Source organism: Sycon ciliatum, chromosome 8, assembly GCF_964019385.1.
Source record: "Sycon ciliatum chromosome 8, ocSycCili1.1, whole genome shotgun sequence".
NCBI lineage: Eukaryota > Metazoa > Porifera > Calcarea > Leucosolenida > Sycettidae > Sycon > Sycon ciliatum.
In genome coordinates this window covers 3,365,631-3,390,432 of record NC_088650.1, presented here as the reverse complement: position 1 = coordinate 3,390,432, position 24,802 = coordinate 3,365,631, and the positions used below count along the sequence as shown (strand labels likewise).

Genomic DNA, 24,802 nt, shown 5'->3' with positions numbered 1-24,802 from the left:
AACAACAGCAATCCAGAGTGGGGAAACCCCAACGCTTGGCAAAGCAGCCCAATGTCAAAGGCAAACGCATCGATGACCTTCTCGTCAGTTCTTTGCTTCGCAGAATGACTGGTTCGTTTTCAAGTACATAACAAGTGCTTTTTAGTTACAACTACAATGTACAAGTGACAAATCACTCACAGTCAGGTTCATTCCTTGCGTGGAATTGGGCTCGCCCAGCTTCCAAATCTCCCACTTCCCAATCTGTTTGCTCAGTTAGTTTCGTCCGGGACGCAGCCTGTTTTGTAAATCAACTGGTTACAAAGTCATCCTTGCCATCACTAAACATCACACCACCGGATCTGTGCTTCGATCTCGCCTGGTCCATGTTGTTTGGCTGTTGTTTTCTTTCATCTGCGCTGAACCATCTCTTCCTGGCGGCCGTGTGATAGTCGTATCAACGGGGTTTGTGGAGACTGAGCGCGATTTTCCTTTTCTGCAAGTTTGTAACACATTCTACATCTAGTAGCATTGTAGTAAAGGCTGTACTGATACTGAGTGATCGTTTGACCGGTAAGTCAACATGGCGCACAGTTTGTTGGTACATACGGGCAACTTGAAGCTGTCGATGTGGCGCGAGGCTAACTGGAAACCCAACCAGTCCACAGAAGAAGAGGTGAGAAAATTAATGTTATCCCTCTCGTAAAGCATGTTTATTTCATCAATTTGTTTTATATTTATTGCAACATGTTAACACCTGAAGGCGCAATGGGAACACCTGCCAATGTGAAGAGCGTGTGCGTTGGCCATTCACGGCAGATAAGTAGGGTTGTGAGGGAAATGAGAAAAGTGACAATTGGGACACCGTTTAGTACTCAATAGCCAGGTAGCCATGACGGCACACAGGGAACAGTAGTGGAAGCGTTGCGTTACTGATAATGCACTGGCCACGTGGATGGTCACCGCATACACACGCACAGTATCCTGCAAGTCGAAAAGACTCTTTGACTTCTCTTGGCCTTCTCCGTCAAACCTTGCGAAGGCTTCAACCCTCCAACCTGGGAATCGTAAAATAACGGTATTTTACTATTCCCTGTCTCAAACTTACCAATAGTTTCCGTCGACAATTCTGAAATTTAGGCTAGCATCATTCACAGCAAACGTATGTTTTGTCTGCGCAGGACTGCCGGTGATTTTCCAGTGTCAGTGTATGCTGTCACTGTCACTATCGGCAACAGTGGTTATCATGTACAGTTGCGCTCGGTGAAATCTGACCCAGAGTGCATATTTGGCGCCCTCAACTTGCACGGCCCTTGCCGCCCTAGAAGTGGCACGAATGCGGCTGGAAGTACACAATGTACAAACACAATGAAATAAATGAAACTGATCCCGGGCGCCAGCTTTGCACTTTGGGTCCGATTTCACCGAGCGCAACTATAGTTCAGGGTCCCAAATGATTTTTAGATTTCTATGGATTTTGAAAATGCTCACTGTGTTGTGTCTATGTCTGTGTCTGTGTGTGCACGTGTTTGTTGTTGTGCTCTATGTGCAGTTCAAGAACAGCATCACGAAAACCGTGTCCTCGGTCTCATCCGACTCTCTGCCAGTATGTACTGTATATCAATGAGTGCAGAAATCAACTCGGGTACTCAGCCAATATTAAATATAGTATAAACGTGTGAGAGCATGCATAGTATTCGTTGCTCTAACTTCTGTCTTACATTCCTTGTTGCACCCGCCGGCTACCATGGCTCATTGATGGTCTCTCGACATGTAATACATTCCCTTTGACTTTGTGTCACCACCAGATCCTTTTACTTCTGGTGTCCGTTTCATGTTAATCTATTGCTCGCTTGCGCGCTGGCATGCAACTGGCGTGCTCTCATGCGTACAGTGCGTACAACGAAGAACTACATCAGTTCCAGTTAGTTTTTTAGATTTGGCCGTGGAACAAACTTGTGTTTTTCGCTCTCCCACATTCTCTGCTTCTTCTCCAATAATTATATGAACACTGTTCGCCAAAGAACTCGTTGTGGACGTTGTTGCGAGTGCGTGTCCGGGAGTGAGTTGGGGCGGTCGTGATTATCTAACAGCTTGGTGCCGAAACCCGGGAATGAACCAGGGACCTTCAGATCGGCTGGCTCATGGGTAGACGACCTCCAGCAGCGGGCAGCGGCGATGCGAGACTACATCGAGTCTGCGCTCGGCCGCTTCGACTTCATCGACGAGCCGACACCGAGCCGCTTGACTGTTGGCGATGCGGTCATGCTTCGCCGGCCTCAGCGCTGCCAGAAGCGCCTAACCCCGTACGAGCCTGGTTGGCAAGTTATGTCGATCGTGGGCCCCTCGACGGTGGTGGTTCATCGGGTCGACGGCACCGGCCGTGACAAGATCGTGAATGTCGACTTGTTAAGGCGTGCCGCCGAGGACGATCTGCCGCCGCCCGTCGCTCCGGGTGCCAGCGATGAAGCCGAGTCGGGCCCTGTTCCGTCTCTGGTATTGAGCGTTGACCCGGTCACGCCGCCGCCGCCTGCTGCAGGCCCATCATTGCGCGACCGGTCTACGCTCGTGCGACCTGCTCGATATTCATGATTATGTTGTAGCTATTCGGTAGTGACATGAGTCGCTAAGGGGTGATGTGAGACCATGCATAGTATTCGTTGCTCTAACTTCTGTCTTACATTCCTTGTTGCACCCGCCGGCTACCATGGCTCATTGATGGTCTCCCGACATGTAATACATTCCCTTTGACTTTGTGTCACCGCCAGATCCTTTTACTTCTGGTGTCCGTTTCATGTTCATCTATTGCTCGCTTGCGCGCTGGCATGCAACTGGCGTGCTCTCATGCGTACAGTGCGTACAACGAAGAACTACATCAGTTCCAGTTAGTTTTTTAGAGTTGGCCGTGGAACAAACTTGTGTTTTTCGCTCTCCCACATTCTCTGCTTCTTCTCCAATAATTATATGAACACTGTTCGCCAAAGAACTCGTTGTGGACGTTGTTGCGAGTGCGTGTCCGGGAGTGAGTTGGGGCGGTCGTGATTATCTAACAAACGAGAAAATAAATGTGTACCTAATAAGCATCTGTACTGGTCTTATAGCATTTCCAAATGCCCAACACTTTCAAACAGCTGTACTGACTCAGACTGTTAGCCGACAACTCAGAACTCTCTGTTGTTGAGTCCAGTAGGCTGTAGTGGTTACATGCATAGTGCCTACCTGCACTTGTAAATCACTGTTCTGCTGCTGATGCTTTGCCACGTGGAATGTTGCTGTTGTTTCTAATCTTTATTCTCACGATGGCCAATAATTGTTGTTGTTGCTGCTGCTGCTCTTGTTGTTGTTGTTGTTGTTGTTGTTGTTGTTGTTGTTGTTGTTGTTGTTGTTGTTGTTGTTGTTGTTGTTGTTGTTTTTCTTCACTATCTATATTAGAATGAAGGATTGGCATGCGTGCGCCACAGCTCAGCTATACAGACCATAACGGAGGCAGAGAGGCCTAATCTTTCCATAACAGGTAACTACACGGTCATTTATGACGTGCCACGCACCACCCACACATGTCAGGAATTTCCGCAGAAGTCAGTTTTCTCTCTGGTTATTCTTTTTCCTGGAGCAGTGAAATTGTAGAGATGAAGTCTCCTCAAGTCTCCATGGGCGTGCTCAGCTACTATGCTGTGTGGCTGGCGTGCAGACCATAGACCCGATAGTGTCCCAGAGTTGATTCTTTGTTCAAGTTTGTTGCTATCTGGTGTTTTGTTGTTGTTGTGTGCAGTGAAGGTATTTCTGAACTCCATGCAGCCCCAGCTGCTACGGGATGCTGTCACGAGAGGTAGGCAGAGAGAACTGGTATCTGTAGTGTCTGTTTTTGCACTTGACCTCTATATATTCCCTCTGTCCTTACTCGTATATAGTGTTACTCTTATAATCACCACTACTACCACCATGAGGCATGATCTTAAACTGCTGTTTGATCTATCTTTTGCAAAGTTCGGGTCAGGGATGTGTGTGTGTGTGTGTGTGTGTGCTGGGAGGAGGGGGGGGGGGGGGGGGGGGGGGAGCAGCAGCAGAAGCGAAGAATACCCACGCACACCAACACACACACACACACACCCACACACACACACTGTCCCTGTGTTGTGTCCAGCACAATGGTTAGTCTGATGAAGGCTATGGCCGCCAGCCGTTAAGAAAAATGTATTTGCTCCTTATGTAGCATCTGTGACGGGGATGTGACTGTAGCCTGATCACAAGGACTTACGCCAGCAAGCATCTCAGGAACAGATTACTAGCATGAGGACAAGTTACCTTCTTTCGCACTAAACTCAACTATTAACTTTCCTTTGGACGCAGAAATACATGAGTACTCTTGGCTCACAAGTAGCTATCCTCTACGACTATCCATGATGACTAGCAATAGCTATGATGACTACCCATGATGACTATCCATGATGACTAGCAATAGCTATGATGGGATTATCTTACAAATACAAGCACATGCAAACACGGAACGATGGTAAATCAGCAGCTTTTGTAGGCAGACAGCATACGTGCTGCAACAGCAATGGTCAGCAACGCGGAGTAGAGAGAAGAAAAAAGGTCAAAAGTAGACGTGTGGGCAATAGACTGAGTACGGTGTAATATTGCAAGGGGGTACGGTGGTGCGGCAATAGATGATATGCCAAATAACGTGCATCTAGACTTGAGAGGGCATCACACACAAGTTGCATACACATTATACTACAATGTGTACACGGTAGGCCCTGAGCTCTGCAGGAATACAAGGCTGCGTTCGTTTTTAGCTACCTGGTAGAGTAGAGCAGAGTCACTCTACCGATAGAGGTAGATGGTAGAGGCAAGTTTACGAACGCTGTTCTACCGGATTGGGGGTAGTTTACACGATGTGTACGTCAAATGTTCCTTTTTTGGATGGAGTTGTGTACAAATCCTTGATCTTGCTGGAAATCCCGTAGCTCCACCAACTTCTACCGGATTCTACCAACTTTTTCCTGGTAGAGCCGGTAGAGGAAAGTAGAATCTACCCTTTTGAGTAGAATTTTTTTCAAAAAACGAACACCTCTACCGAAAGAAGTAGTTTCTACCCAAACCTGTAGATCAACAACGAACGCCCCCCCCCCCCCCCCCCCCTTGGCACAGGTACCCGTACAACTTTGAACTTTGTATGCAACTACTCTGCAATGCCCTCCCAAGTCTAGTTGCACGTTATTTGGCATATCATCTATATTGCACGCGGGTTCAGCAATGCGTTGGTGCTATTGCAGGTGTGTACAGAAGTGCTCAACTACTAACTTTTTTCCACTGTATTCAGAGGGATTCACGCAGTGGCTTTAGCTATTCTGGAGAAGATTTGGGGTCTGGAAATTTCTTCCATGACAGTTGTAATTTTCTTTGGAGGATGCTTGCAATTGTTGGACTGTTCTCTCTCTCTCTCTCTCTCTCTCTCTCTCTCTCTCTCTCTCTCTCTCTCTCTCTCTCTCTCTCTCTCTCTCTCTCTCTCTCTCTCTCTCTCTCTCTCTCTCTCTCTCTCTCTCTCTCTCTCTCTCTCTCTCTCTCTCTCTCTCTCTCTCTCTCTATCTCTATCTCTATCTATCTATCTATCCCTCTATCTACACCCCCCCCCCCTCTCTTATCTCTTCTCTACTTTGTTTTCACCATGATAACCTTCGTTTATAGTTTTGTCGGAGCTGGAGTTGGGAAAGATCGACACGCTGCTTCTGTCTCTGCCGCTGGATGACAGCGAGACATTCCCCGAGGAGATTGTTTGCCCAGTGTGGAAGGTAAGTTGTCTGAAAGAGACGTACGCACACACGTTCCCTATCTGTACACGGTCCTGTTGGTCTCTGGGCAGTATGTTGGAATGTGTTGGAAGGACACAGGCTTGTCATGCTCAGTCTCATGCTTGGCAGTGGTGGCCTGCAACTTGCACAGCAGCCGTTCCTGCTTCACATACTCATGATTTATTTCTCTCGGTAATGAGGTCGGCCAGTGAGCGCATGTGGTGAAGGTGGATCAAGTCCATTTATTGCTCACATGAAACGTTTCTATTGGTTTGAGGGAACGATGCAAACGGGAAAAGTCTGAAGAAAAAATAAGTGTCACAACTAGGACTCGAACAAGAGATCTTGGCTTGAGGCCAGCGATGCTCTAACGGTCTAACCACTGAGCTATGATATAGCCGCCATCCCAGCAGAGACCGTGACAAAATTCATTCAATCTTAATGTCATATAGTCTCCTACACAGACGTCAAGCTTGCTAAGGATTTCCCTGATTGAGTTTTTCACATCACTGACCCTGATACTGGGAGGTCTGCTTTGCTTTCTTGATAGTCCGTATCCGCGTCCGCCTGCTGTGTGAACTGATGACTGTGAACTTGTTGTCTTAGCTTCTTTGTTTGTTGGAAGCCGGGTGTCTGGCACATAAGCTTAGTTTACCGTTGATAAACCTAGGGTTATACCTCTGTGCCAATCTGTATTGTTGTGTGTTGTCACTGCTGCTATTGTTGTTGTTTTCACTGCTGTTGCTGCTGCTATTGTTGGTGGTGCTGGTGCTGTTGGTGGTGCTGGTGTTGGTGCTGCTGCTGGTGCTGCTGCTGGTGCTGGTGGTGTTGTTGGTGGTGATGGTGGTGTTGTTGTTGCTATGTTGTTCCTCCTTTGTTTAGGTTGCTGAGGAACTGCTTGACGCCGGGCAAGTTGGTCAGCTTGGCATTGCTGATCTTGATGTCAAAAGCTTAGAACTGCTTTGCTCCTGGGCTAAGGTAAGCTTGACAACACGATATGATACTTTTATTGATACGCACGTGTGTGTGTGCGTGTGTGTGCGTGCGTGTGTGTGCGTGTGTGTGTGTGTGCGTGCGTGTGTGTGTGTGTGTGTATGCATGTACAGTGATGGATATCTCTTGACAGACATGCAGCTTTATGTGACAGACAAGGTTCGTCCAATGCACTATCCAATGCACTGTCCAATGCACTATCCAATGCACTGTCCAATGCACTATCCAATGCACTGTCCAATGCACTATCCAATGCACTGTCCAATGCACTATCCAATGCACTGTCCAATGCACTATCCAATGCACTGTCCAATGCACTATCCAATGCACTGTCCAATGCACTATCCAATGCACTGTCCAATGCACTGTCCAATGCACTGTCCAATGCACTGTCCAATGCACTGTCCAATGCACTATCCAATGCACTATCCAATGCACTGTCCAATGCACTATCCAATGCACTATCCAATGCACTGTCCAATGCACTGTCCAATGCACTGTCCAATGCACTATCCAAACCAATGTGATGATCACTGTCCATTGCACTATCCAAACCACTGTGATGATCGTTGCGAGCATGAGCACCACCGCTGGTATTTTTATAGAGTAGTGTTTGTTGTATCTGCTCTTTCTTGATGTCTACTTCGAAGTATGCATGTGCTGGATGCCTTTGCGTACATGTGTGTGTGTGTGCGTGCGTGCGTGTGTGTGTGTGTGTGTGTGTGTGTGTGTGTGTGTGTGTGTGTGTGTGTGTGTGTGTGTGTGTGTTGTGCGTGCGTGCGTGCGTGCCGGGTTGGGGTGTGTGGGTGTGTATGTGTGTACGTATATGTGTGCATGTGCATGTGTGTGTGCATGCTTGTGGGAATGTGCTTGTGTATTCACCATGTTCAGGTACAGCCATCCATCAACCAGGTCAACCTTGCGTCCTGCTGCGTTATACCACAGGTTTGTTCTTGGCTTTGAATAGTGATGATGACATTTCTTTGCATTGTTTCTTATTGAGGTAGAGCAGATGCACAAATAACCAGACAGATGAGGACAATTTTCTAATGAAGGCAATGTTTGGTTCAAAGATTGCCTGTGCGCAACTTTGAACTGTTGAGTGGGAGAGCTTGGATAGCCACGCACAAATACGTCTTGGTAACTCAAATATGGAGTGGTTCCGGTTCACGGAACGACATTGCACTTGTTACTTGAAAGGATTAGGTGACTTGAAAAGGAGTGTCACCAGAAAACCTTATTTGAGACAAGTTCTAGTTAGTTGAGACAAGTACAGTGTAGAGACAAGTGAAGCATGCAAAAGGGAAAAGGCAGCAAAAAAGGAGCGACAGGCTCGCTGCGCATGCTCCGGGCTGAGAGCTGCAAAACGGTGCACGCGATGCGTGCAGCAAGACATCAGCATGACGTCAACATGATGTAACACATAAACAAATAAAGACATAATGAGCGTAACGCGGATTCGTGATGCATATTCACGACACTCCCCGGGCATTGGCCGGAGAACAGAATTAATCATAATTAATAACAAGGAGAAATTTCACACAAAACATGTGGAAAGATAACTGAAGAGCATAAAGAATGCGAGAGCAATGAGAGCGAGAGGGAGAGAGAGAGAGAGTTAAACACGGCCATCGGCGATCAAATCCTGCAAGTTGGACTGAAACTTGCTGGCAGCGGCTCGTGTCGGTCTTCGTACGACTGCAACGGGAGTGCTAGTCTTCTGAGCTGGGGTAGCTGAGGATTCTGAGGAACTGCTGGTCTCCTGAGCTGGGGTACCTGGGGATTCCGAGGGACTGCTGGTCTCAAGCGGACACAGTAGACTTACTGGCCGCTTGACGGTGCGTTTGTCCGAAGTGAGGACGGTGGCGGAGCGGATGTTGCCATCGCTGCTGGTGTGGACTTCTTGGATTCGTCCAAGGCGCCAGTGGCCGCGAGGCAACTCCTCCTTGATGAGGACAACGTCAGCAGGCTTCGGAAACGTTGAGGATCGAGTCCTTGATTGCTTAAAAGACGACGTGTGGGCTTCTCGCAGACTGAGGAGGTACTCGTTCCTCCAGGCGAGCCAGAACTGATCAAGGTGTCGTTGGCCCTTCTTCCAAAGGTCCAACAGGCTGTCTGGAGAGGAATTGATAGGCTGATAATCCGGGTCGGTCGGGTCGTTGCTGACCGTGAAGAACCCCTGTGTGGCAGACAGGCTGATAAAATGACCAGGCGTCAACACTGTGCACTGTTCTTCGTCGACATAGACTAGCGGCCGAGAATTGACGACAGACTCAACTTCTGGCAGGAGAGTGGCGAGTTGGCTGGTTGTGAGGAGGCGTCTCCCAATGGTCTTGCGCATAGAACGCTTGACAATACCCACAAGCCTTTCATACATTCCACCCATCCACGGAGAGTTGGCAACGATGAAGTGCCACTGGCGGCTAATGTAGGACGTAACACTGGTGTCCACCACAATGTTGCTCCAGGCAATGTCAAGAGCGGACTTGGCCAGCTTAAATTGGGGAGCGTTGTCAGACACAACTAGCTCTGGCGTGCCACGGCGGGCGACGAAACGTCTCAATGCGAGCAGAAACTCGGCAGCTGTCATGTCGTGGACTGGCTCCAAATGAACAGCTCTGGTCACCATGCACGTGATCAGGCAGACCCATGCCTTAGCGGTTTCTGACTGTGTACGGACGAGGACTGGGCCAAAGTAGTCCAGGCCGATGTGTGAGAATGGTCGCGCTTGGGTCACTCTGGTAGAAGGTAGCGGACTCATCTGAGGTGTCTTGTATGGCGCGCCTTCGTAGCGAATGCACGTCTGACAGCGGCGCACGAGGGCCTTTACAGCTGATCTGCCTTTCGGGATCCAAAACTGATATCGGACACGGGATAGTGTGTGCGCTACGCCGCCATGCATGACCTTGAGGTGGCAATCACGTATGATCAGGTTGGCAATGGCGTGTTCCTTGGAGATCAGGACGGGAAACCTCGATTTGGAGCAGAGGTCAGCATTCTCCAGTCTTCCACGGCATCTCAGTACTCCGTTGTCGAGCACTAAGTTGAGCTTAGTTGCCAGCGGATGTTGCTTCCCACTGGACAGAGCGGTGATAACATCTGCATAGTGTGTAGACTGGCTGTGGCTGATCCAGACTTGCTCTGCTGCTTCGATTTCTTTAGGCGTGAGAGGTCCAGATGGAGTTGGTTTCTTCCGCAGCCTACAGAGGAAACGAAAGCAAAGTGCAGACACACGCACTAAAGAGTCGAACGACGAGAAGTCGTTCACAACAATGCCATATGGGAATACATCAGATTTTTTATTTGTCTGTGAACCCTGACCAAATGGCTGACCCCCCGACCCCTTTGAGGTGACTTCCGGAGGACCCTCCGCCGGCGCAACAGTGACGGTTGCTGCAGTGGTGCCTTCAATCGGCAGGCTGGGGCCGTTCCACCAGGCGTCGCATTTTAACAAGGCTGCCGCGCTCAATCCACGGGATGGCAGGTCGGCTGGATTCAGCTTTGTCGGGACGTAGTGGTGGAGAACGTCTGGAACGGCTGCGATGGCGTTGACGCGGTTCTGCTCAAAGACGGGGAGCTTCGTGGACTTGAGCCAATGGAGTACAGTCGTTGAGTCGGTGTACAGATGAGTGGCTTGGAACTGGATGTCCAGTTGCTTGCGTAGGTACACGATAAGGCGAGATCCTAGGCTTGCCGCCATCAACTCTAACCGTGGGATCGTTTGACCCTTGACGGGAGAGACCTTCGTCTTGCTGAAGATAATATGGCGCTGACTCTTATCACCGACAGTGCTTTCCAAGTACGCAACGGCAGCATAGGCGATCGCTGACGCATCGCAGAAGATGTGCAACTGATACGACGGGCTCTTACATGTGGGTACGCCAACGTAGCGTAAGATCGGATAGCTGCTAGATACGTCAAGGTCGGCGGCTATTGGGTGCCAGCGACTGAGGACGTCGAAGGGCAGTGGGTCATCCCATGACACAGCAAGCTTCCAGATATCTTGCATAAGAACCTTCGCTCTGATGGAGACGGGGGCGAACAAGCCAAGCGGGTCGAAGAAGCGAGACAGTGCCTGTAGAACCTGGCGTTTCGTAGTGACAACAAGGTTAGCTGCATTAGGCGACTGTACGGACAAGACGTCCTCTCTGGGGTCCCAATGGAGACCAAGGCATTTCTCGCGAGTGCTTCTTGAGCGATCGTGTTCTGGGATCTTGTCCAAAACCTCGGAAGAGTTCGATGCCCACTCTCTAAGGTTCATGCTGATTGCGGAGAACGTCGCCTTTGCTGATTGATAGTGAGCGACAGCATCGTTGATGGTGTCCTTGCCCAGGATGATGTTGTCTACGTACGTGTTTCGGAGAATGTCGTCTGTCTCCGGTGAACAGGTCTGCGTGAGGTGGTACTTGATTGTTGCAGACAGCAGGAAAGGGCTGGAAACAACACCGAAAGGGACTCTACAGAAACGCAGAGTTTGGAGATTGCTGTAGTTGACTGGTTGGTTGGGGTCATCCAACCACAAGAAACGAGTGACATCACGATCGGCTACGTTCAAATTCATCTGTAAGAACGCTTTCTCGATGTCACTACAGACGGCAATAGGGTGCATACGGAAACGCAGGAGAATGCCGCAGAGATCAGGGATCATGCACGGCCCAGGGTACAGACAATCATTGAGACTGGGCGAAGTCTTCGATACACGAGCGGATGCGTCGTACACGACACGGATCTTAGTGGTGCTGCTGGACAGCTTGAGCACACAGTGATGTGGCAAGTAGTGGATTGGATGCGAGTTGTCTCTCTGGCTGGGAAAAGCAACGCGTTCGATGATACCAAGTGACAGTTGCTCTTCAAGTACCTTGCTGTACTTGACGAAGGTATCAGGCTCGTGACGGAGACGATTAATGAGTGACTTCAAACGTCCAAGAGCAAGTGGAAAGTTGTTTTCCAAAGGCGGATGTTGTTGTCGCCAAGGCCACCCGACGGTGTACCGTCCGTCCTCAAACACGACCGATTGGAGGAAGTCGTCATACGCATGATCGTTGCTGGGGCGTGTCTCACTGAGAGAGTCGAAATCTTCAACAGCCCAGAAGCGCTCAAGGTCAAACGAGGGATCTTCTCGTCGATGACTTGCTACGGCTAAAGTGGTGTTGCTCTCGATTACCGAACAGGCGTGCTCAGTTGCTACTGTGCCGGCGCAAACGAAACCAAGTGACGAGTCCAACAGCTGCAGACCATCGGGAAAGGAGATGCGGTCTGTGCCCAGGATCTTGTAGTAGTGATCAAGACCAATGAGGATGTCGATACACAGGCGATCGTTGGATGACGTGAGCGGCTCCGCAAGAGGAAGGGTGTTGAGGCTCGGGTGTCTGTTGGTGTCCAAGGGGACGCGCCATATCGGTGAAGTGATTTGGGGAATCACATTGGCGGACAGCGGAAGGATTGAGTCATTCTTCAGTTTGAGATTGACCTCAACGCGTGGGTACTGAGACGTGTTTCTCGATGCACTACCGAAAGTAGAGAGGGCAATGTGATCTTGACCTAGAACACTGAGGTTGGCTTTCGTCTGGAGCGCCTGCGTGACGTACGACCGGCAAGAGCCACTATCGAACAGTATACGTGCAGACAGCGTGGTCGGGGTACCGGAAGAGTTGGACACTACATCTGCAACTGCGGTTTGCATGACAACGGACTGGTTGTTGCCTGCGACTGTGGTAATGGCAGGATGTGGCTGGAAAGGTGCCGCGTTGGCACACATTGCGGAGCTTGGTTGTGCACCGAATTTCACGGGACACAAACTGGAGTGATGGTCAGGCTTACGACAATAGAAGCAAGGTTTCTGCAGACTACATGACGAAACACTGTGGCCTGGCCGTAGGCACCGTTGGCACTTGTCGCCGAGGCGTGGTTTCCTTGTTTCAAGAGTGCTATACTTGGAACACATGTCGGAGTAGTGACTTTCCCTGCAGAAAGCGCAGACTTTCTTTCTTGGCTGTGACTGGCGACTCGACTCGCCAACAAGAAGTACGGACGACTTATGTACGGAAGACGGCTGTTCATGTTTGCTACTGGCGGCATGACTGGATTGGCGCTCGGCTGTCTCCTGCGCTACTATATACGCACACAGTTTGACTCTCAACTCGGCGACAGACCATGGATCAATGCCTTTCTGCAACTCAAGTTGCGCAAGCACGTGACGCGGAAGCTTGCTGGTCATCAGTGAAATGAAGATTGGTTGGTCGGTGTCTTCTTCAAGAGCGTTGAGACTGCGTAGATGTAGTTCTACCGTATCGTACAGCTTACGGAGCGAGGACGGCTTGTTGGTTGCCGGTGGAGTTTCCATCAGGGCGACATGGTGAGCATTAACCTGCACCTGCGTGTTGCCATAACGCTCGTCGAGCAGGCCAAGAGCAACAGCATAATTTGCATCTGACAGAGACAAACCAGAAATGGTGTCGAGTGCATTGTGTGTCACATGCTCCTTTAGGTAGGAAAGCTTCTGTACATCGCTTAATCCAGTGTGTTTGTGTACAGATGCCATGAACATGTCGTGGAAAGACTTCCATTGCAGGATGTCACCATTGAATTTAGGTAAACCTAACTTTGGTAAATTGACAGTGGACTTGTGAGATGCTTGAGTGGTGAGTGATTCACTATGCTGTTGTAGCAGAGATTGAGTTTGTTCCTGTGTTTGACGATGAATGGTGAGTAACTCTTTCATCTGGCTTTGCATTAGCTTGACAACTGAGTCGTCGTCCGATTTGTTAGTACTCGACTCTGGAGAGGTCTGACAATCTGCTGCTGATTTCAGTTGAGAAATTCGGAATTTGAGCTTTTTGATCACGCTCATAGCTTCAAACTGGAAGTCCAGATTATCGTCTGCTTCCTGTTTACAAGCAGCTTCGTCAGAGCTCTCCAGGGCGGAGGAATCAACACAATTTGACAAAAGTTCACAGACCTCATCAAATGCTACGACATCGGACTCTAAAGATGCACATGTTTCACTTAGCTTTTCTGCTGTTGCAGATGAGGGAGCTCCAGACAATAATGCATTGCCGTCATCGAGGCATTGCTGGATGCTCTTCCGCAGCCGAAGTATCTTGCCGCGATACCGCTTAGTTGATGCCGGATTAGGAGCATCGGCACTCGAAGCCTTTTTTGGTGGCATTCCCGGGTTTCGGCACCAAGTTTGTGCGCAACTTTGAACTGTTGAGTGGGAGAGCTTGGATAGCCACGCACAAATACGTCTTGGTAACTCAAATATGGAGTGGTTCCGGTTCACGGAACGACATTGCACTTGTTACTTGAAAGGATTAGGTGACTTGAAAAGGAGTGTCACCAGAAAACCTTATTTGAGACAAGTTCTAGTTAGTTGAGACAAGTACAGTGTAGAGACAAGTGAAGCATGCAAAAGGGAAAAGGCAGCAAAAAAGGAGCGACAGGCTCGCTGCGCATGCTCCGGGCTGAGAGCTGCAAAACGGTGCACGCGATGCGTGCAGCAAGACATCAGCATGACGTCAACATGATGTAACACATAAACAAATAAAGACATAATGAGCGTAACGCGGATTCGTGATGCATATTCACGACATTGCCGGTGTGTTCTTTCAGACTGATGTGAACGGCGTAGGTGTGTAGACATCATTTGGTAATTGGACACCCTTACAATCTGCTTTGTAGAAAAGACAATTACCGTTAATTTGGCGCAGCATGTCCGATCCTATTTTATCTTTGTGTGTGTGCTTCCAGGACCTGGTGGAGTTTGCACAAAGCAAGGGTATCCAGCTGCAAACACATCCAGACCCGAGGAGTAAGTTATCGTAATGTTTTGGTAGTTTGTGTTAGTTTTGTTTGTTGTTTAGAAGTTAGTTCTGACGATGGGTGACTGGCCCTAAACGTCATGATTTTTACATCGCAATCAAATTAATTTTTCATCCAGCGCATGCGGCGATTGTGAATAGCGACTGAATAGAGCGGTTGTCAGTTGACAAACCCCCTTTTCTTTAGAAGTTGGTAAGCACAATTTTGATGTCATCATGTTGTGACACTGTCTATACGGGAGACGTAAACGTATCACCGTGTCATTGTGATCCAGTAGCTAGTGTAGCCTGTGCTATGCAAAGCCGTTAAGCCGGTGCACTGAATGAACATGCCTAGGCAGCATTCACAGCGTGTAGTACTACATGCATGGTGTTGCGTAAGAGACACAGCTACAATGTACTCGCGTGGCAGAGTTGTCCTGTTCAGCACAGCTCTACATGTGCAACTTGACTATGTGCATGTACCGTCGTGGATATGGAACCATCCAGTCGGAGGTCAAGCGGCCCCAGTGCCCTGGCCATGCAGCCGTGAGTAGACTAGCCGCAAGATCAAAGTTGCCATAGGTGGCCAGGCCTCCACTACCCGTGACATCCAGTCAGGGGTGCCGCATGGCAGCGTCCTCGGCTCAACGCTGTTCCTAATCTACATCAACGATGCACAGGACCACTTACCTGAAGGGGCTAAGCTATGCAGTATATGCCGACGACACCACGGTATAGAAGTGTATCACAACCCAAGCCAATATCCCAGATGGAGTCGCAACGCTCCAGCAGGCTGTTGATGCACTTGCCGACTGGAGCACCCTCTGGCGGATCAGGTTTGAGCCGACGAAATCGCAAGCCCTAACGATCACCCACCGACAATCCCACAACCCAGTTCCCTGTATCACATTCCAGGGGACAGATGTACCGGAGGTGGATCAGCTCCATCTCCTAGGAGTCACATTCGACAGCCAGCTGTGCTTCAAGCGGCACATACGATCCCTCGCAATACGCGGTGCACATCGACTCGGCTTCCGCAAGGCTGCCATGGCTCTCAACTCGAGATGCCGTGCCGTAGTGTACCGTGGGTTTGTTCGGCCGATCTTGGAATATGGGATGCTGGTATGGATGAGCGTGGCACCCTCCGTGCTAGCCAAGTTCACAGCCATCCAACGTAGGGCACTCCATGTCATCGACGATGGCTGCTACGTGCCCAGCCTGGACATGCGCCGCACTGTTGCTGCCCTCTGCTATCTACGCATGCGATCAACATGTGCAGTTGTATTAGCACTCCGTGCATGCAACATTCTGTACGCACTGAGGGCGCCGGCCCCGGTCATTCGACTGGATTTCCATGTCCACGACAGTAGGTGCAGGTGCAAGACGTCGTCCCTGCCCACAATACTGTACAAGCAGTAGAGTTGAAATGTCCCATTGTCAGTGTCCTGCCCCTGTCTGCTCTTGGGCCACATGGTCTTGCACTCACACGTGTGTGTGTGTGTTGTTGTTGTTGTTGTTGTTGTTGTTGTTTGTGCTGTTTGTTCAGCTCTGCTTGCTCCTGGCGCTGTGCAGACGTGCGTGCGAAATCCAGCGGCAGGCGGTCGGTGCTTGCAGCCCAGCTGGGTGGCTCGCTACTCCAGTGTCATCACATGCCGTGGTGTTGTTCAGCACAAGGGCTACGTGGCCCTGTTCAGCGAACCATGCTCTCCGAGTGCTGTGAACGGGGGCAACCGCTGTGCGGAGTGACCATGCACCCCGAGTGCTGTGAACGGGGGCAATCGCTGTGCGGAGTGACCATGCACCCCGAGTGCTGTGAACAGGGGGGGGGGGGGGGAATAGCTGTGCAGAGTGAAATGCGCTTGGAATAATGTCTGCCCTGCATCAGGCCATTTCTGAAATCATGTCAATGACAACGTCCGTGCACTAATGAGTGTTACTGTCCTGTGTGGACGTCACCTACTGTGCTTATTCCGTGCGCCCATGCTGTGTGCAGTGCGCTAATCTTCTACATCTGTGTGTGTGCGCGCGTGCCCTGAGTGTCTCACTCTTCTCCTTCTGCTGCTGCTGCTCCTGAACAGTGGAGTGTTAGTGTGAAGAGGTTGCTCACGTGGTCAGGTGACCAGTGTGGTTCACTAATCAAGCGCCACAATCTCAATGTACAGCTCAACCCCTCCTGCTTTCTGATCGGCACAGCTCAATCTCTCTACTTTCTGATCGGCACAACTCAATCTCCCTGCTTTTTGATCGGCACAGAACAATCTCTCTACTTTCTGATCGGCACAGATCAATGGGTCTGTTTTGTGTCCACAGCAGGCTCGACATCTCTGCTTTTTATCCATAGCATTATTAGCAATAGCAAGCCCAGCCTTAGAACCCAGCTGAGCGAGAAGCAGCCGTCACATTTGCCTAGTCCGCGGCAGCATTAGTAGGACGTACTTAGAGTCGGCATACCTGTGCACGGCACGGGGTAGCTGCTCGTCTGCATATCCGGTATCAGCTTGTTGACGCTAGCCACGCTCTCTTGCCATGCTACGCTGTTGTACTGCCTATAATGATGCACTATTACCCGTACCTTATTGGTGCCAGTTTTGATGTTGTGGCGTTTGCGCAGTATTTGACGCAATGCTATTTTTTTTTACTCCTATGTTTTGTTTCCTTTTACTTGTAGGTGATAACTTTTTAGAACTCATTGGTTACTGATAGGAGTTATCCGCTCCACGATCGACATGTGGTGTGTGTGTGTGTGTTTGTTCGGGTGGGTGGGTGGGTGGACGGGCGTGTGCACATGACTTGTGTGTGGGGGGTTGGGGGGAGGGGGGGGGGGACAACAGATTTTTGCACCTTCTTTTGAATATTACTATTCAAAAGCAGATAAACGCTTGTTTGTTACCAATGTTCGACGATGCGGACAAACATTGCTAAAAGCCTGGTCTGTGCCAGTGCGTGCCAATCTTTGTTCATGGACTGCTTCGATGTTACCGTCGGTCGTCTCATGCATGCTTTTGTCTGGAAGTGGGGAGAAAAGCCTCCAATCGATGGCCGCATACATACATGTACAACATCGCCACAGCAAGAACGTACATGTGCTAGTACGCTGAACCCGGCCGTGGCCATAGTGATGCAAGCATTAGCCAGCTCAATGCGTTCCAGCGGTCTTCTGTCCATGGTTATATCAGGTGGAGTTCCAATGACAATGTCACGTCATTACATGTACATGTATGTGCCCAGGCCTTGAAGTGTTTCTTGATAACACACACGCGGGCACAAACACACATACATGTACATGACTGTAAAGTAAAACCTGTCAAGGCGACCACTCGGATAAGCCGACCACCTGTCCTAGAAGACCACTGCAACCAGGACCAAAATCTAATGCTATTTCCAGTCAATTGACCCTGGATAAGGCGACCACCTGGTAACAGAGACCACATTTTGAAGGTCCCTTGAGCGGTCGTCTTAGACAGGTTTCACTGTACATGATTGTTTGGTTGAGAGCATGTTCCCAGAAGGCGGAGGACGCACTGTGTTCAACCAAACAACGTGTTTTCAACCAACCAAGCTGCAAGGCGTACATACATGTATGTATCAGTACATGATTGCATACACACGTACTATACACGCGTGAGGTGTGAGGGGTGACCATGGTGACAGCGAGCTGTCAGATTTGCGGCTTGGACCAGGGAGTCGGCAAGGAGGTATTTGACAAGTCCGTGGCTGGGACATACATGTACATCTATATACCTCCCCTTTTATGTTGCTGGCCAGTGCTTTGTAGTAAAAAATAAAATAAAATAAAAAAACAACTACCAACCCAGACTGCTGTCACCACCGGTGCACCATGCATGGCAGTACACAGTCAGTGTACCATGGTATACCATGGTATACTGCAGTCAGAAAGAATCCTGAACAGAATTTGTGGATCATGGCAGACGATGGTCGGTAGATCTACTAACAAGACTTGAAGTACTGTCGTGGACATGGAAATCCGGTCGCACGTCTAGCGGCCCCAGGGCGCTGGCCATGCAGCCGTGGGTAAGCAGTGCACACATGCTGCACAGCCTGCAGCCCGCTGATCGCATCGGATCAAGCGCTGTTCTCACAGTACGCGCTGAGGGCTCCGGCCCAGGTCAATCGACTGGATTTCCATGTCCACGACAGAACAATGTTTGCAGCAGGTAGTAGTCTACCGGTTCAACCTCCCTGCCCCTGGTTTGCAGGGACTCCGACTGGCAGTGAACCTGTTCGGGCTGTTCTGAGTGTTCTCCCAGTGTTGACATACCATACTGTCATGACTGATGTGCTAGACAAACAGCAGAAGTGCCTACTGCCTACCCGCGGCGTTGGTGTTGTTGTCGTCGATCAATATTATTATTATGCCACAACTTGGGCACAAGCTCAGTCTCACACGACTACGGACAGCACTCTCGCTGTGACACCTACCGGACTGCATAGATCTACCATCGGATGATTCTACGTCTGCTGTAGAGTGTGCAGAAGACGTACCTACAGTAGAACCTACTCTTTCATCATGGAAGATCTACACAACAGTTTCTGACTGTGGTCCTACATTGTACATGTATGTAGTCCTGTCCTACCGGTGCCGGTAGGACAGGCCAGGACAGTCTACAAGTAGACCGGTCATGAGCATGTACCAGTGACCGTTCGAACGTACACGTGAGTTGCCTGCTAGTCGTTTTCCTAGGCTAGGCTAGGCTCCGACTTCGCCGACGTCCGGGCGTGGGTCAGGACTCAGGGGCCGCCGCATCCGGATCCGAGCACCACAGCTGTGCAGTCAATCCGGTAGATTAGATCTACATGACTTTGTACATGTCAATAATAATGTACCGGTAAAATGCTGGCGCTGGGTAAAAAAAACCTCACTGACAGCAGAACAGCTGAGAGCAGCTGCGCATTGTGTCTGGGTAACACAAGACTCGAGACTGTCTGTACTACGACGAGAGTAGAGTGTGCGGTATATGTAAAGGCCACCTACCTCTAGTCTAGCTCTGTCAGTTTCGGAGCTCTTCTGGACCTGACCTCGAGTGGATATCACGTCCCCGATCATGCCATGCTATAGCTAACACAATTTATTTCTCGCGTTGACGAGGTAACACTCTGCTAATTGTTATTACTTATTGTTAGCCGATAGCGGTCACCTGGTCACTTGATCTGTTAGAGCTATTGGTGTATCAAGCCTGTGTTAGCCACCGTGCCATTGTCCCCCGCATAAACACAATCATATTCTTGGCATTCCGAAATTATTTTGGTAATTTCGGCCTGGATAGCAGCGGTGCGTCTGTGGAGGTGTTCTTGAACTAGCGAGCATGAGCGCTGTGGTGGCGGAGATCAAGCGAGGCTATTTGACTCGGGTGAAGCCAGGAATACGGCTAACGGTAAGCGTAGATGGGCCACGAGCAGTCATGCTCTCCATCGTGTCCGAACCAAGAAAACCCGAACTAAAAAACATCGATGCCCTGCTACAATGCCAATGGGTATTGTTGCATGACTTGTGATCGTACGATAATTGGATTTCGGACGACTTACAGGCTTATAGGTAATCAGCTGGCGCTTTGTCTAATTGCCAGCATGAAACGGAGCGTGTTCTCGCGGGGAAGCTGAAATCTACCTGCTGATCATACTGGAGTACCAGTTCAGGTCCAGTCCAGGGTACTGTAGCGATTTCATGTAACTAATAGTTTGTTACGTCGAGAGATCACTGGTACATGGTGTGGACTAGTATAATACTGTACAGTGTGGACTGGCAGCAGGGGTACCGGTGGGGTATACAGCAGGGTGCAATGCAATGACTTTATGTAGAATTGTAGATGCAATGATTGAAACGTGGTGCCCCTGGTGGGTACTTTGGCGGACCAGTCCGTGTTGGGTGATCTGGCTCGGGGGCATTGGGTTACGGGGCGACCATAATTCGTGAAAGCCCTTCTTTCTGACAATGATTGTCCAGCAAAGGCAGCAGCTGGTCAGAGTAACAATGTTCTGTTTTTCATGTACTGTGAATCCCATCGGTCACCCTGCTTTTCTGGTCCAGTCCCCAAGGTAGCTCCTGAGGGGTGATAGCGTACGCCCCCAGGTCGGCTACAGGGCCAATCATTTCCCCGTGCCCAATTTCAGTGTCATGTGGAGGGGGGGGGGGTGCACGGCCCCAGGTGGGCTGCAGGGCCAATCATTTCCCGGTGCCCGATGTCAGTAGCGTGGCTGTGTGGGAGTATGCATCTCCAGCTCTTTGCATCATCATCATATCTGGTTGTGTCTGCTACATATTGAGCTAGAAACAGATATTCAGCTGGCACATTAGTCCTCATAGGACAAGATGAGTGGTTTATGGGGGAGAAACTCTAGTGAGGAAGAAACGAGGATAGCTTATTAGTACTCGCACTGGACATTCCACGAAGGCTGGAATTAGTACTACACTGGAGCGCCCCGGCATGGCCGTACCCTCCATACCAGTGACGCTGGATCTGTATACGAATACGCATGACTGCATTGCAGAGTACAGTAAAACCTGTCAAGGTGACCACCTGTCCAAAAAGACCACCGAAACCAGGACCAAGGGATGCTATTTCCAGTCGAATGACCCTGGATAAGGAGACCACCTGGTTACAGAGACCACACATTGAAGGTCCCTTGAGCGGTCGTCTTAGACAGATTTCACTGTACATGCTTGCATGCACTGTCTGCAGTCGGTGTTAGTTTAAAATCCTGTGATGTCCTACAAATAGTCACCACACGGATGATCCTGGTCTAGTTATCCTGGTCTAGTTATCCTGGTCTAGTTATCCTGGTCTAGTTATCCTGGTCTAGTGATCCTGGTCTAGTTATCCTGGTCTAGTCATCACGGTTCTACTACTACTACCGTTCTAGTGATCCTGTTGGACACGCTTCAGTCACTCACTGTTATTGAACGTAGCACTCTTTGCCTCACGCATCCTGTGAATCACTCAGTGAAACTGATCAGGGCACTGATTTGGGCTCTACATTTCCACAATGTCCAGCTGAGCCACGCCTCGCCACGAGTAAATTGCATTTCAGATGGCTGACTGTGGCACACAAAAATACCTTCCAATACCCCTGCTGGTCTAGTGACGGTCCAAGTCTAGTAATAATGGTCTAGCAAGCACGGGGTGGGTAATGCAGTCATGCATTGCCCACATCCGGCGGTCTGGGACTGTTAAAATCGCGCCCGAAATATAAAGTGCTATTTGACTGTTTCTGTGAATGAAAAAATGCTATGCCATGCCCCCCCCCCTCCTCCCTGCCCCAAATATTGTACAGGCACACCACTAGATCCTGGTATATAAAATACGTCAAGTAGAATATTTCTAATGACTACTCGTCCTTGTAGACTCCCGATAGCCTTGCTGGTATGGAGGTTGATTGCTTCATACTCAGTCTAGTGAGCAAAGACCCAAGCTTGTACTTGGTGCATGGCCAGAGTCCCATCACTACACATAGTACATACTTCTAGAGGGCCCCGACCTGGGTACTTGTCCCTATTGGTCCGGAGGTTGGTCACTCACACACTTCTAGAGGGCCCCGACCTGGGTACTTGTCCCTATTGGTCCGGAGGTTGGTCACTCACACACTTCTAGAGGGCCCCGACCTGGGTACTTGTCCCTATTGGTCCGGAGGTTGGTCACTCACACACTTCTAGAGGGCCCCGACCAGGGTACTTGTCCTTGCTGGCCTGGGGAGGGGGGGGATTCCCTCATACAGCAAGTAGACCACAACCAAGGTGCTTACTTGCCCTTATTCTCTCTCTCTCTCTCTCGTCCGGAGAGTGATGAGTACGTACTATGAGAGAACCCCGACCTGGCTACTCTCCCTTGCTTGTCCGGGGGATCAGTACAATCATACTGTGAGCCCCCCCCCCCGGACCCGACCTGGCTTCTTGCCCTCTACTCTATCCGGTAGCCCTTGTCCAAAGGCTACAGCAACGGCTCAGAAATGGCTAGAGAAATCTCAAACGCTTTTAAAAAGCCAAAGTCGTGTATCTGTGAACTACAGTAGCGTTGGCATTCTAGCAATGCCGCGACATGTATATTTTTTCAAAAGTCCTGGCTGGATTTACTCCTCAGATTTGGAAAGACAGGATGGAATTGCCGGGGCTTGTTGAGAACTTTTTATCCCAAACTCCGAGAAAATACCAGGGAATTGTTCGAGCATGCAATCATTTACCATAGAACGTTAGAAATACGTGAATTTGATTCCGTGGGCATTTCGAATGGAGTCTTGTTTTAAGACCAGATCATACTACTAGCAAGCGTGTCTAGAACACATTCAACTTACCATCACCGGCAATGGTACTGTACCTGAACGTGTATCAATGAACCTATAATGGGTATAGATAGACCATTGTCATTTCTGACCATAGCTGTAGAGAAGGGAAGGTGCTCTCTCTCTCTCTCTCTCTCTCTCTCTCTCTCTCTCTCTCTCTCTTTCTCTCCCTCTCTCTATCTCTCTCTCTCTCTCTCTCTCTCTCTCTCTCTCAGAGTGAGCTAATCACTGAGAAAAGACGATTATTTTTATTGCTTTAGTGACAATGTCTTTGGAGCAGCCATGTGTGTGAAATACGCTTTGCACAACATCTGTTGGGCGTAGTTTGGGAAGGGCTGGGCATTTGTGCGAACGCTGACAGTTGTCAGAATCTAATGTTGCAAACGTAGTATCTGAGGATGTGCTCACTGCGTGCTGTGTCAACTTGCCAGCCATAGATTTCTGCACTGCAGTTGCTCACTTCTCTCCACTGTCAGTTCTCAAGTGGCAGTGTCAAATGACATCAAATTCTTAGATCAGATCTGTTGTGAACAGTATGGTATACATTTACTGCCAATGCTGGGCTGGGCTTATCAGCCCACGGTGAGGCTCTGTTGGCTACCAGCTCGGTGTTAGCAAACTTCTGGGCATGTCAGTCACCCGTGTGTGTGTGTGTGTGTGTGTGTGTGTGTGTGTGTGTGTGTGTGTGTGTGTGTGTGTGTGTGTGTGTGTGTGTGTGTGTGTGTGTGTGTGTGTGTGTGTGTGTGTACTACAGTCACTACTACTGCACTAAAACTTCAGTATAGAGAGCTGTTGCACATTTGTCACATGACCACATGGGACAGCCAAGCTCAGCAGTTCAAACTTCAAGTCAATCCCTGCATCTACAGGTCATGTGATGTCGGCCATGTTGGTCCCACTGGCCACATTCCATGTCCACTATCTACACAAATGCAGTCACATGACAATGATAGGAAACTGCTCTATTAAAGTTATAATATTAGTACCCTGGGTGGAATATGCCGTTTGCTCTTTGTACTCTAGATTAATATTATGACTGGAAGTGCTGGTGCTGTGCTGTTGAGGACCCTGCACATCTGGCGTTTCCTGTTATTTGACCTCGGATAAAGACTACGTGACTACAACATACAGGTGTTGGTATACTCCCTGGGGGTATGCTGTGCTGAAGTGACACTGCACCAGCTATTGCTTACAGACATGCCCGTGTCCAGAGATACTGATCAGTTGTGCTGTAACACTTTGAAAGTAGTGAACCACGTATGCAAGTCACTGTGAAGCTAGGGCTCATGGATAACAGAAACGCTGCCTGTTGTCGGATCAGATTTGCCATAGCACAACGTGTACATGCACTTGTGTTTGTGTCTGTCTGCTCTGCAGTCGAGAAAGAAATGGGTGAAATTGGTCGAGTACGGCCAGACACGGGACCTTCGCCTGGATATTTTTGCCACAGAGAAAGCGGCACGTGATGGAGAGCCTTGCCGGGAATGCGTACGATTGGACGATGCCAAGCTGGCCATCCGAACTTCCAAACACAAGTATACGTTTATTATCGAGGTATGTACTGCGGCATGCACTGCCCTGAACTGTGGACTGTGAAGTATGCTAGAGTGATCGGGTACACTGCACGTGCAACGCATTGTGAGCCAGGAGGTCGGTGCAACACTGGCACTGGAGGTCTTTAACAAGGAGTGCAGGGCAAACAAGTGCATGGCAAACAAGTGCAGGGCAGACAAGTGCAGGGCAAACCAGTGCATTGCAAACAAGTGCACAGTTTCAAGAACCTGGCTCTCTCCCTATTCTAATATGGTTAGCCAGCACCGTAGTACATGAAGGATATACATGTAGTATCTCCATGCCCGTATATACTAGTAGCCAGGAATAAAACAATGTCATTCTGTGTATTGATGTGATATGTTTGAACTGTGCACAAAGTGTCCTAGC

At 49.5% G+C, this 24,802-nt stretch overlaps 2 protein-coding genes across 2 annotated transcripts in view; both read left to right on the top strand.

Annotated features, from left to right (window-relative positions):
• The first annotated feature begins 89 nt into the window (after positions 1–89).
• LOC135823913 (glutamate--cysteine ligase regulatory subunit-like) lies at positions 90–17,294 on the top strand. Its single transcript, XM_065336789.1, has 9 exons — positions 90–655; positions 1,532–1,585; positions 3,412–3,493; positions 3,752–3,808; positions 5,671–5,774; positions 6,657–6,752; positions 7,659–7,712; positions 14,517–14,577; positions 16,116–17,294. The coding sequence occupies exons 1-9, from the start codon at positions 563–565 to the stop codon at positions 16,313–16,315; spliced, it is 801 nt and encodes a 266-aa protein (XP_065192861.1). The 5' UTR covers positions 90–562; the 3' UTR covers positions 16,316–17,294.
• Positions 17,295–19,564: 2,270 nt separating this feature from the next.
• The window catches only part of LOC135823906 (docking protein 6-like), a 25,191-nt gene continuing 19,953 nt past the window's right edge, over positions 19,565–24,802 (top strand). The window contains exons 1-2 of the mRNA XM_065336783.1: positions 19,565–19,962; positions 24,239–24,415. Coding sequence (XP_065192855.1) covers positions 19,894–19,962; positions 24,239–24,415 — 246 coding nt within the window. The 5' untranslated portion in view covers positions 19,565–19,893. The remainder of the gene's footprint in view (positions 19,963–24,238; positions 24,416–24,802) is intronic.